Source organism: Chiloscyllium punctatum, chromosome 3 (assembly GCF_047496795.1).
Source record: "Chiloscyllium punctatum isolate Juve2018m chromosome 3, sChiPun1.3, whole genome shotgun sequence".
Taxonomy (NCBI): domain Eukaryota; kingdom Metazoa; phylum Chordata; class Chondrichthyes; order Orectolobiformes; family Hemiscylliidae; genus Chiloscyllium; species Chiloscyllium punctatum.
Window position 1 is genome coordinate 102,373,921 of NC_092741.1, and position 14,200 is coordinate 102,388,120.

Genomic DNA, 14,200 nt, shown 5'->3' on the forward strand with positions numbered 1-14,200 from the left:
TAAAGAAAAGGACTTGCATTTACATAGCACTTTTCACAACCTCAATGTCCAAAAGCAAAATATCAAAATTTCAAGGCAGAATCACTTTTCTCAGTTGTTCCAAAATTGAGCCTGGAAAATTAATCTTTCAAGTGTTTAAAATTTCTCAAAAATAGCAATAAGAATAAGTTAATTGGCACAGAAAAATGTACAGTAATGAGGAGTATATCTCAGTAGCCAAATGCAGAATATGAAAATGATAGAATAGGGAAATCAAAACCAATAGGTTCTATACGGCTTGGTCTTAAATAGTAACTCAAAAATGTCTTAAATCATAAGAACATAAGAACCAGGAGCAGGAATAGGCCACCTGGTCCTTCAAGCCCACTCTGCCATTCAATAAGATCATGGTTGATCTTTTCGTGGCCTCAGGTCCCACCCTCCCACTATAATCTTTAATTAGAACTTAATCATACACCTAAAATTTACTTTTATGATTCTGTTGAAGTATGTACTGAACAATAACAGCCTTCCAGTCCTTCATACCTTGAAAAATAAGGGGAATACTTCCTACCATTATTTACTAACATAACATCTAGTCATCGTGGTGAGGAACTCGTAAAATGAAAAAATAATCAAACATCTGATCTACCTGGAGCATGGAAGAAATAAGAAGCCTCCTTGGTTATATTCCAATTCATGCATAACCTTACCTATTCCAGGAATAATGTGAAATTCATCATTTACTTTCTTGTCTACAGCAGTGGTGATAATGTTAACCTTAGGAAATGCATACGCCACCGAGTGCACTCCCATTTCAGCCATCAGCAATGAGAGCAGGAAAATTTTATCTTCTTGCACATCATGATCCTGAAATAAGTCAGACAAATTTTAAGAGATGTAGCTTTCACCAGCTGCCATATTGAAACTGATGCTAAACTAGAAGCAAGTTTTCTTTTCAAAACTAGAACTACATACACTAATATTATTTTATAAAATTATTATGGAAATGTTAAAGTAATGAAAATCAAGTAATGAATTACAAGAATCATAAACGTGGCAGACATTATTCAAATAGATGCATCTTTACAACAATTTCATAGAACCATATTGCTCCACAAAATCTAGAGCTGCAAATGACAATGCTCTACTAAATAATATGAAATTAGATCCAAAAGTTTACAAATACTTCTGCAGGTTGACCAGAAATCACATTTTGGTATTCACCCAACGTGAATGAGTTCTGAACCTTTTGCTTAGAGTAAAACAAAAAAAAGATGAGACAAGTAAGTATTTAGACTGCATTATAATTCTGAGAAGGAAATTAAACATCAAGGTTCTTCTTCCGTACTTCTAACAATTGGACTCATTTCTGTGATATCACATATTGTATATTAATTCATACTAATAAAAATAAATAGTCCCAATACCATTTCTTTTTCTTAGCAGTCCCTGAAGACTAAAGATAACTCCAAAATTGAAATGACTGAAGCGTTCAATGTTGGATCCAACACAAACTGCTACGTGAGGCAGGTATTGTTTGATAAGAGGAGTGAATGGGATGTTCAGGTATCTGCACATACCATCTGTTGTTTTCATTTGGCCGCCATATGGACTCTGTGAGAGATGAACAAAATACTTGGAACCTTCATGGTTCTTTTTCTTCAGTTTGGGTGGTCTTGGGAAGAGATTCACGTTGGTGGGGATGTCATAACTTTCAAGGGAGACTTTGAGGATTCCCTCCAAGTTTTTCCTTTACCCCCTCCTTGTAACCCCTGCTGTGCTAAAGTTTGGAGTAGAAAATTTGTTTGGGAGTTTTATGTCAGACGTGTGGATGATATGGCCTATTCACCTCAGCTGACTGATCATAAACAGTGTCTTAATGCTGGGCATGATGGCTTGAAAGAGGACACTGATATTACAGCTTCTGTTCCTGCTACTGGATTTGCAGAATTTTGCAGAGGCATTGGTGGTGATATTTCTCCAGCCATTTGAGGTGTCTGTTGTAGATTGTCCATGTCAGTGACACATACCAGAGGGCAGGCAACCCTGCTGCCTGTAGATCCTGAGCTTTATACCTGTTTGAGATCTTTGTCATCAAACACTGTATTCCTCAGTTGACCTCAGGCAGCACTGGCACATTGAAGAAGAAAGAGTTTCATTATCAATGCCTGCCTTAGCTGAAAGAAGACTCCTAAACTATGACAGTGGATCCAAATATTCAGTGGCTCAGAATGGTTCTCGATAGTGAGGCAGTAGTGCTGTACAGATACAATAAGCTGGTACAATGATCTTTGTCATCCAGATGGTTAGTCTGAGATCTATTCTCTCATATGTCTCCAAGAATGCATCAAAGATGGTTCAGAGCTCTGTCTGAATACGCAGAAACACAAGTGTTATCTGTGCACTGCAGCCTGATGACAAAGATTGGGATGATTTGTTTCTGGACTAGGGGCGACACAGATTGAATTGTTCCCTACTGGTCCTGTAGATTTCTTTTTGGTCGAGTGAGGAATTTCATTGATATGGGTAGAGTTAGCGAGTTTTGAAAAGATTTGGATATAGGGAGGGTGTTAATGAAGATGGATAAGAGTGTTGGTGTGAAGACATAGCCATGCTTGACACCATTTTTGAACTTGTATTTGTGGTAGATTCTGGACGAGGGTCATAGATTGCCTGAGGATAGTGATGTATTTCTGCAGATAGCCAAAATTGAGCAGGATGCTCCAAATCCCTAACAAAAATTCCAACAGGTTGAAAGTACTCAGCACGTCTAGCAGCATTTGTGGAGATGAAGCAAAATTCATGTTTTGGGTCCAGTAACCCTTCTTCAGGTGATGAAAATGAACATAAATACCCTAATTAAAAGCAAAATAAATTTTACCACAGTTCCATAAAAGATATCAGGCACAAATGTTATGCTTTAAATTAAGGTGGAAAACCACCCTCCACTCTAACCATCACCTCTCACAACAAAACCTTTCTCAATAACATAATTTACTGACCAGAGATTGCAATTCAAATTTGCAAAGTCTAGAGGGGTGCCTGAAAACAAACAGTGACTGCTGCTTTTTAAAAAATCATTATTTACTCACCAGAAGGACTCGAACTGCCATCATTGCAGCAGCTCCTGTTGACACTGTACTGTCCATCAGAATGACATAATCCTCACTAATATCCTTGGGTAATCGAAGATAATGTAGCTATACAAAATTTAAATAAAGTGATTAATTTGAAGCCACCAAAAACAAGACTATTTCAATCTTTTAGTTTTTGAAAAATGAAAATCAATGTTCAACCAGTATTGGATTAATTATTAAAATCTAACTTTATCATTAGAAACTAACATTTATTAGGAACTTGTTTAGTAGTATAATATGAGAAAACTAGCGAGGTAAGGCCCAAAAGTGCCAAGGTGTTGGGATTATGAGAGTTTGTGTCAAACTTTTGCTGCTTACTGTAGCAAAAAGCTGAGGACTTGAAAGTCCTCTGAGAGAAACTGTTATGCATGAATTGAATGTAGATGTCTCTTCTCCACAACCTAAGGAAGCCTTGAGATATAGTGGTAAATACAAAGAGCATTATGTAATTGCATTAGGTTAGTAACAGCCACATGAGCTGTATGGCGAAGGAAAGCATGATTTTAGATGATATTATTTGACCTTCCTTTTGTATCGAAATCCGATCATTCTGTGATCATTCTTTCCAAAAGGATCCTTAACTATGAGATCGTTAATTTTACCTGTCTCATGACACATACAGGACCAGATCTAAGATTGCAAGCTTCATTGTAGGTTTGGTAACATGTTGTTCAAGAAAGTTATCACAGACAAGTTCTACGAACTCCTCTTCAAGATGCCTCTACTTATTTGATTCGGCCAATTAATGTGCATGTTAAAGTCCCCCATTATTTCTGCGTTCCATTCTTACATGCATCAGATATTTCTCGATTGATTGCCTTTGCCAGTGTAGAATTATTATTAGGAGACATATGGAATACTCCCAAAGATGACTTCTTCTCCTTACTATTCTTGATCTCCGCCCTATTGAATTCAACATTTTGCTCCTTAGATCCTTTATCATCTCTCCCTATCGCCCTCACCTCATCTGTAACTAAGAGGGTGACCCCACCTCCCTGCCTATCCTTCCTAATTACCTTATACCCTTGGATATTTAATGCCTAGTCATCACCACCCTGCAACCACATTTCTGTAACTGCAACTAAATCATATCCCTTTGTACTGATTTATACAAGTTCATCAACTTGTTTTGAATACTATGGGCTTTCAGATATAGTGCCCTTATACCCATTGTCCTTTTAGAATCAAGCAATCTGCGTCTTTTGCATATGATTCTGTCACCCAATTGTATTTTTTCTTTTCTAACTTTTGCTCTGGTCTTTGCACTGCTTCCTTTTGCCTTTCTGCCTGGATTCCCACCCTCTTGCCAAATTTGATGCCAAAATATTGAATGTATTGAAGATGTGGCTAGATATAACAATTAGGGCAAATGGGATCAAAGGTTATAGGGAGAAAGCAGGATTAGGCTACTGAGTTGGACGATCGGCTATGATCATGAAGAATGGCAAGGCAGGCTCGATGGGCCAAATGGCCGCCTCCTGCTTCCCTGTTTCTATGAACACCATCACAGCAGCGGTTGGAACTCAAGATGCTAGAAATAAGTTCTAACATCAGAATGATGACAGATGTTTAAAAAACCAATAGTGTTAGGGGACCAAAACAAGTTGAAGACACAAAAATTTGAAAGCAAAAAAAAACTTAACGTTGAAAGCATTTGTTTTGCTGATGGAAAAGGTTTTCAGCTTCCATGCCAAGGAAAATTTAAAATCGTACAGGAAGGAAAACGGTTTGGAGGAATAAAGATGAACGAAGAACTGCTGTCAGAAAGGAATAATGTAATTTCTATTTTAAGGTGATAGTAGCTAGATTTTCTTAACAATTCTGGTGTGTATGATTGAAAGTGCTACTTTCAATACTCTTTTCTGCAAATATCATTCTTTTGATTGGGCATATTTACACTTTGCATTAGCTGAAGTCCTGAATGTAAACACCATTGAGCATTCCTCTCCACTGGGCCACCCATAACTAATACTACCCCAATGCCATATGAGAAGACATTGCATGTCAATACCACTGTCAGGAAAAATCCCATGATATACTTTTTTGTAAAACCTCAGTTGCATGAAGAGTGACCTAGATTTGAAACTTTAACTTGCTATTTTTCCACGATGCTGCCTGACCTGCTGTGCTTTTTCAGTGCCACACTTTGAATGTAATTCAGTTGGTCAAATTATTCAATGTTGAGGATAGTACACTTTATTTTAACACTACAGTTCAAATACAGACAACAAAAAGAATTGATTTAATTGTAACTATCAAAATGCTTAACAGAATAATAAATATATTAAATACTACTAATTAACTGTTCTAATAAAGTAACATCCCAATAAACACACCCTTGGCGAAGGCAAATTCAGTAAAACAGATTGTCTCATATGCAATTCTAGCAGGAAGGGAATCTCAGCTTTTAGCTGTAACAGACAGAGAAGTATGAGCTTCCATATCCAGCTTCACACTCCAAGCAACTGCATAGAGCTAAAAGCTAAAACTCCTTGTTCTGAGGGAACCTGGCCCCAAACATTCTACTGTTGCAACTTTAAAAAGTATGCCTCAGGCCTCACAAGCGGTTTACTCTATTGGCTTTGAGCAGACTGCTTGCCACTTCTATCTCAATTTTTCTTCATGAAGTTAAAAATCACAACACCAGCTTATCATCCTACAGGTTTATTTAGAAGTACTAGCTTTCAAAGTACTGCTTCTTCATCAGGTGGCTGTGGAACAGAACTATAAGACGCAGAATTTATCGCAACAGGATTGCAGTGTCATGGAATATAATATTGAACAGAGAGAGAGAGAGAGACGAGAAAAGAGAAGAGAGAGACAGAGAGAGAGCGAAAGAGAGATGGAGAGAGAGAGAAAGAGCGAGAGAGAGAGAGAGAGAGAAAGAGAGCGAGAGCGAGAGAGAGAAGTGCCATAGTGTGATATGAACCCAAGGTCCCGGTTGAGGCTATTCCCATGGGTACCAAACTTGGCTATCAGCCTCAGCTTGGCCGCTCTGCGTTGTTGTCTGTCCTGAAGTCCACCTTGGAGGATGGTCACCTGAAACCAAAGGTCTGAGCTGAACGTTCCGGACCTTTGAAGTGTTCCCCAACTGGGAGGGAACACTCCTGGCTAGTGATTGTTGTCCATTCATCTGGTTGCCGTAGCTTCTATTCGATCTTGCCAATGTAACATGCCTCAGGGCACCCTTGCCTTCAGCGTACGAGATAGACAACATTGGCCTCGTCACATGAGTATCTGCCACATACACGGTGCGTGGTGTCCCTATATGTAATGATGGTATCCGTGTTGACACTCTGACATGTCTTGCAGTGTTTGCTGTGACAGGGTTGCATGGTATTGTCTTGAAGGCCGGGCAGTTTGCTGCGAAAATGATCTATTTGAGTTTTGGTAGTTGTTTAAAGGCAAGAAGTGGAGACAGGAGGAAGGTATTGACAAGGCACTCATCTTCATCGATAATATGTTGCAGGCTGCAAAGAACATGGCATTGTTTTTCAGCTCTCAGGAACTACAGGACAACAAAGGGGACCCTACCAGTTGCAGCTTGTGTGTCTCCTGCGGAGATCACTACGGTTTCTTGCTCAAGCGAGAAGGCACTTGCTGCAACCATTAGGGTACCTTTCGTTGTCCAGTACTTCCTGGGAGCTGAAAAACTACACCATGTTCTTCACAGCCTGCAACACATTAGCAATGAGGATAAGCACCTTTCCAAGATTTTTCTCATGCCTCCACTTCTCGCCTTTAAACAACCACCAAACCTCAAATAGATAATTGTTCGCAGCAAACTGCCCAGCCTTCAGGACAACACCATACAACCCTGTCACAGCAGACGCTGTAAGACGTGTCAGAGTGTTGACATGGGTACCACTATTACATGGACACCACCCACCATGTACGCCGCAGGTACTCATGTGACTCGGCCAATGTTGATTATCTCATATGCAGGCGAGGGTGCCCTGAGCCATGGTACATTGGCGAGATCAAACAGAGGCTGTGAAAATGGATGAATGGGCACCGCAGAACAAACAACAGACAGGAGTGCTCCCTCCCAGTCGAAGAACACTTTAGCGGTCCAGGACATTCGGCCTCGGACCTTCAGGTGACCATCCTCTAAGGCGAACTTTGGGCCAGGCAACAATGCAAAGTGGCCAAGCAGAGGCTAATAGCCAAGTTCGGTAACCATGAGGATGGCCTCAACTGGGACTCTGGGTTCATGTCACACTATAGGTAACCCCACAGCACTATACACTCTCTCTCTCTCTCTCTCTCACTCACTCACATACACACATGCATACACCCCCTCTGTCATACACAAGCTCTCTCTCATATGCTCATACATACTTCCCTCCTCCCCACCCACACTCACACCCACCCTCTCACAGATTGTAACGCCATCACACTCACACACATACTATCTCACAGACACTCACATCCCCACACACACCCACATGTACACACTCACTTGGTCTCCCCTATATGCACACACAAGTTTGTGGGGTGAATTTGTACTTGCAGCATTACATTTTATTTTGCTTAAAAACTGCATAAATCCATGTAAGGTTCTATAAATCCCACTTTGGAAACAGAATCAGTCTGACCTAACATTGGGAAACAGACAGACTTTAACCTCACACCTTCAATGTATTATCTGAGCTAAGATGGCACATATTGTTAAAGCTATCTTGAGAATGTAACTTTTTAAAAGTTCTGGGATTGACATATTAAAGAACGAAAACTAACATGATCATTCTAAAAGATGAAAGACTTAAGCTAAATTTGTTCAAAAATACATTCCATGACACTGCAATCTTGTTGCTATAAATTCTATGTCTTAAGATTCTGTTCCACAACAACCTGAAGAAGAAGCAGGGCTTTGAAAGCTAGTGCTTCCAAATAAACTTGTTGGACTATAACCTGGTGTTGTGAGATCTTTAACTTTGTCCACTATAGTCCAACACCATCACCTCAGAATCATTTCTTCATTAAAAAAGAATACACCTCATAAAGGCATAATATTGTCACGGACAGACTTTGTAAATGCTATTCATCATCTGCTGAAAAATTGTACTGTCTAATGGTACCCCAAATGGCCATTGGCATTTGTATATTGGCACAAATCCTTATGGGTAGTAATTACTGCATACTTCTGGGAATCCTCATTTAAGTGCAATTGCAAGGATGCAAGGCTCATGTCCAGCTTCATGAAGGACAGTCCCCTGCCAGCATTGTAAACAAATCTTCTATGCAAGGGATTGGTTATTATTTCCAACTGTGAAAAGCAGTTTAACATTTATTCAAAATCCTCACGAAGGTGAACCAATGGGTTGGACTTTATAATCAGTATGACCGGTGTTGCCCATTCCATAAACTGGCCTAGCCTGATGGTCCCTTCACTTTCCAGCCTTCTGATTTATGCCAGTACTTTTGCCTGTAAGGCAAATGGCACTGGACAGACCTTACAGAATCATGGATTTGCTTCATGTGATAGTTACTAGAACTTCTACTGCCATACCCTGCAACTCATATGCTCCGCTTGCCATATTTTCCAATGATAAAGCGAGTTGTAGTACCTGCTTGAAGTCCATTTGGGCTTCAGCTAGTAGGTGCTTTTTCATGGTTACATCATTAATCCCACATACCAAATAGTTTTTCACCATCTCATTAAAGGGTTAAATCAAAGTCACATGCTTCTGCTAGTAATCTTAACCTAGTCAAAAACCCTGATATGGATTCTCCTGGTCCTTGAATTGCCAAGTAAAATAGATAGTGCCTCAGAATTAGGTGAGGTTTGAGTATGTAATATTCCTTAACTAAACTATTGAAAAGCTTTAGTATCTGGTGCCACAGGGAAAGTTACGCTGCTATTATCGAAAAAAGCTGTAGGTCCACAAACTGTAAAAGTCACTCACTACTTTTCATTTGCCCAATATCATTTGCCTAGAAAATATCAAGGCAATCTTTCCACATACTGGGCCCAGTCTTCGACTGTTGGATTGAATAAGTCAAGCTTTCAAATTAATGTCAGGATGCTAGAAATGCTTATCAAAACTCAAAAATGACCGTTTGCGAGTGAATTTCGTCAAGAACGTGATTTTCTTTTGTTGCCACTGAAATAACTTGGCAGAGGCAGGTATCCTGTCACACTTCATTTACACATGGAGAGCCCTTGATACTTATCCAGCTCCTTCTGAGCCAGGTCTCAGACTGAACAGGGTGTCTGACCCTCCTATTTTTAATCTGTCAGCCAGGGCCCCCTGCTTGTCCCAATTAAAATTTGAAGCAATGCCCCCTTGTACAAGCTGACGTCATCATCCTAGGAAAACGTTTTTCACCGTCTACCCTATATAAATCTTCCAATCATCTTATATGCCTCCATCAAAAATGCTCTTAGCCTTCTTCGCTCTAATGAGAGCAGCCCAAGTCTCTCAGCCTTTCCTCATAAGACCTTCCCTGCAGACCAGGCAACATCCTGGTAAATCTGCTCTGTACCTTTTCCAATGCTTCCATATCCTTCCTGTAATAGGGCGACCAGAACTGTACGCAGTATTGTTTTGTCTAGTTGCAGCATAACATTACAGCTCCAGAACTCAATCCCTCCACCAATAAAACCTAACACACTGTTTGCCTTCTTAACAGGTAAAAACAATGACTGCAGATGCTGGAAACCAGATTCTAGATTAGTGGTGCTGGAAGAGCACAGGAAGCATCCAAGGAGCAGTAAAATCAATGTTTCGGGCAAACGCCCTTCATCAGGAATGCAGGCAGAGAGCCTGAAGGGTGGAGGGATAAGTGAGAGGAGGGTGGGGGTGGGGAGAAAGTAGCATAGAGTACAATAGGTGAGTGGGGGAAGGGATGAAGGTGATAGGTCGTGGGGGGGAGGGTGGAGTGGATGGGTGGAAAAGAAGATAGGTAGGTAGGACAAGTCATGGGAACAGTGCTGAGCTGGAAGTTTGGAACTGGGGTGAGGTGGGGGAAGGGGAAATGAGGAAACTGTTGAAGTCCACATTGATGCCCTGGGGTTGAAGTGTTCCGAGGCGGAAGATGAGACATTCTTCCTCCAGGCGTCTGGTGGTGAGGGAGCGGCGGTGAAGGAGGCCCAGGACGTCCATGTCCTTGGCAGAGTGGGCCACAGGGCGATGTGGTTGATTGGTGCAGGTGTCCCAGAGATGTTTCCTAAAGCGCTCTGCTAGGAGGCGTCCAGTCTCCCCAATGTAAAGGAGACCGCATTGGGAGCAACGGATACAGTAAATGATATTGGTGGATGTGTAGGTAAAACTTTGATGGATGTGGAAGGCTCCTTTAGGGCCTTGGATGGAGGTGAGGGAGGAGGTGTGGGCGCAGGGTTTGCAATTCCTGCGGTGGCAGGGGAAGGTGCCAGGATGGGAGGGTGGGTTTGAAGGAGAATCCTCCCACTTCTTCCAGACCAAAGGGGTAGCCATGGGCACCCGTATGGGCCCCAGCTATGCCCGTCTCTTTGTTGGCTACGTAGAACAGTCGATCTTCCATAATTACACTGACACCACTCCCCAGCTCTTCCTCCGCTACATTGATGACTGCATTGGCGCCACCTCGTGCTCCCGCGAGGAAGTTGAGCAATTCATCAACTTCACCAACACATTCCACCCTGACCTAAATTTACCTGGACCATCTCTGACACCTCCCTCCCCTTCCTAGACCTCTCCATCTCCATTCATGACGACCGACTTGACAGTGACATTTTTTACAAACCCACCAACTTCCACAGCTATCTTGATTACACCTCTTCCCACCCTACCTCCTGCAAAAATACCATCCCATATTCCCAATTCCTCCGCCTCTGCCGGATCTGCTCCCAGGAGGACCAGTTCCACCACAGAACACACCAGATGGCCTCCTTCTTTAGAGACCGCAATTTCCCTTTCCACGTGGTTAAAGATGCCCTCCAACGCATCTCGCCCACATCCCGCACCTCCGCCCTCAGACCCCACCCCTCCAACTGTAACAAGGACAAAGTGCCCCTGGTGCTCACCCTTCTACCCTTCGCATAAACCAAAGCATCCGCCGACATTTCCACCACCTCCAAACAGACCCCATCACCAGGGATATATTTCCCTCCCCACACCTTTCCACCTTCCGCAAAGACCGTTCCCTCCGTGACTACCTGGTCAGGTCCACGCCCCCCTACAACCCACCCTCCTGTCCTGGCACCTTCCCCTGCCACTGCAGGAATTGCAAAACCTGCGCCCACACCTCCTCCCTCACCTCCATCCAAGGCCCTAAAGGAGCCTTCCACATCCATCAAAGTTTTACCTGCACATCCACCAATATCATTTATTGTATCCGTTGCTCCCGATGAGGTCTCCTTTACATTGGGGAGACTGGACGCCTCCTAGCAGAGCGCTTTAGGGAACATCTCAGGGACACCCGCACCAATCAACCACACTGCCCTGTGGCCCAACATTTCAACTCTCCCTCCCACTCTGCCGAGGACATGAAGGTCCTGGACCTCCTTCACCGCCGCTCCCTCACCACCAGACGCCTGGAGGAAGAACGCCTCATCTTCCGCCTCGGAACACTTCAACCCCAGGGCATCAATGTGGACTTCAACAGTTTCCTCATTTCCCCTTCCCCCACCTCACCCTAGTTCCAAAGTTCCAGCTCAGCACAGTCCCCATGACTTATCCTACCTGCCTATCTTCTTTTCCACCTATCCACTCCACCCTCCCCCCACCGAACTATCACCTTCATCCCCTCCCCCACTCACCTATTGTACTCTATGCTACTTTCTCCCCACCCCCACCCTCCTCTCACTTATCTCTCCACCCTTCAGGCTCTCTGCCTGTATTCCTGATGAAGGGCCTTTGTCCGAAACATCGATTTTACTGCTCCTCAGATGCTGTCTGAACTGCTGTGCTCTTCCAGCACCACTAAGCCAGAAAATGCCTTCTTAACAGCACTATCAACCTGGATGGCAACATTCAGGGATCTATGTACATGGACTCCAAGATCCCTCTGCACATCCACACTACTAAGAATCCTTCCATTGATCTAGTACTCTGCCTTGCTGCTATTCTTCCTAAAGTGTATCACCTCACATTTAGCTGCATTGAACTCCATTTGCCACCTCTCCAGCCCAATTCTGCAGTTTATCCATGTCCCCCGCAACCTACAACATCCTTCCGCACTGTCCACTAATCCACTAACTTTAGTATCATCTGCAAACGTATTAACCCATCCACCTATGCTTGCGTGTAAGTCATTTATAAAAATGACAAACAGCACTGGTCCCAAAATAGATCCCTGTGGCACACCATTAGTAACCGGACTCCAAGCTGAATATTTTCCAACAACCACCACTTGCTGCCTTCTTACAGAAAGCCAGTTTCTAATTCAAGTTGCTAAATCTCCCTTAATCCCATGCCTTTGTATTTTCTCCAACAGCCTACCATTGGAACCTTATTAAAGGCCTTACTGAAGTCCATGTACAACACGTCAACTGCCCTATTCTCGTACTTGATCACCTTCCCAAAACCTCAACGAGGTTTGAGAGACATGTCCTGCCTTTGATGAAACCATGTTGACTAACTGTAATCAGTTTGCTTGCTAGATGATTATAAATCCTATCTCTCATAAACCTTTCCAAACCTTTTCCTCCAACAGATGTAAGGCTCACTGATCTATAATTACCTGGGTCATCTCTACCGCCTTCTTGAACAAGGGCAAAACATTTGCAATCCTCCAGTCCTCTGGTACTAAACCTATAGACAATGATGACTCCATCAGCTTCTCCTCTACAACTTCCCAGAGAATCCTTAGATAAATCCCATCTGGCACAGGGGACTTGTCTACTTTCACTCCTTCTAGAATTGACATTTCTTCCTTACTGACCTCGATCATTTCTAGCCTAATACCTCATATCTCATTCTTCTCCTCTACAACATTCTCCTTTTCCTGAGAGAAAACTGATGAGAAATATTCATTTAGCACCTCTCTGAACTCCACAGTGTCCACACACAACTTCTCACTTCTGTCTTTGACTGGCCCTATTCCTACCCTAAATCATCCTTTTATTCCTCATAAACCTATAGAAAGCTTTAAGGTTCTCCTTTATTCTACCTATTCTGCCCTCTGCTCTTTTTAACTCTCTCTTTAAATTCTTCCTAGCTAATCTGTAACTCTCCATCGCCTCATCTGAACCAACGCATCTCATCGTCAAATAAGCCTCCTTCTTTGGCTTAACAAGAGATGCAATTTCTTTCATAAACCACGGTTCTCTTACCTTATCACTTCCTCCTCCCTGCCTGACAAGGATATTTTTATCAAGGGCATTCAATATCTGCTCCTTAAACCAGCTCCACATTTCGACTGACCCCCATCCATTGCATTTTGCTACCCCATTTTATGCATCTTCCTAATTGCATTATAATTGCCCTTACCCCATCGATAACTCTTGTGCTGTGGCATGTACCTATTCCGTTCCATCACTAAACTAAATGTAACCAAAAGCACTACACAAGGGCCCCCAACTGTGGATGGTCATCCCTCCCCATTCATCAAGATAGAAGATTTTGGGGTTGCGAATTCTGAGACATCAATGGCTGCCACAGTCCTCACACTGAATGCTAATAATTGCAAAGTCCTTATAAATCCTTAGGCCTTTTTTCTATTGATGGGCATAGTTAATGACAGATACTTGAAGCATGTCTGCTGCTGAAAATAAATGCTGTGCGAAGTTGGGCACTTGTTCTTTTTATTAAATTTCCACCAGACTGAACTCCACTCCTGCTTTGCTCAGCCTCACCCCCCTCGGGTCACAATCAAATCTGAAGCATCAAAATTGGGCCAAGGTAGGAAAAAAATTGGGGAAGTACTAACTTCTTAGAGAGGAAGAAAATTAGGAGAAGAGAGATAAGTTAAACAAGTTGTTTATCCCTTCATTGAAAAACATCTCTTATTTTCTTGTCCGAAAAACATTCAGGTAAATGATATTAAATTCAGCATCATGAGTACCTAATGAATTATATAACTTGAAAAGAAATGCAAGACAATTATAACATTATTGATAGAGAGAACTATCAGAGCACCAAACAACATATTGGGCA

General features: G+C 42.4%; 1 protein-coding gene across 3 annotated transcripts in view; it reads right to left on the reverse strand.

Annotated features, from left to right (window-relative positions):
* The window catches only part of LOC140463549 (uridine-cytidine kinase-like 1), a 184,918-nt gene that overhangs the window by 6,434 nt on the left and 164,284 nt on the right, over positions 1–14,200 (reverse strand). For all 3 annotated transcript variants that reach the window (XM_072557694.1, XM_072557703.1, XM_072557712.1), the window contains exons 13-14: positions 3,075–3,182; positions 693–849 (exon numbers count right to left, since the gene is read on the reverse strand). In XM_072557694.1, coding sequence (XP_072413795.1) covers positions 693–849; positions 3,075–3,182 — 265 coding nt within the window. The remainder of the gene's footprint in view (positions 1–692; positions 850–3,074; positions 3,183–14,200) is intronic.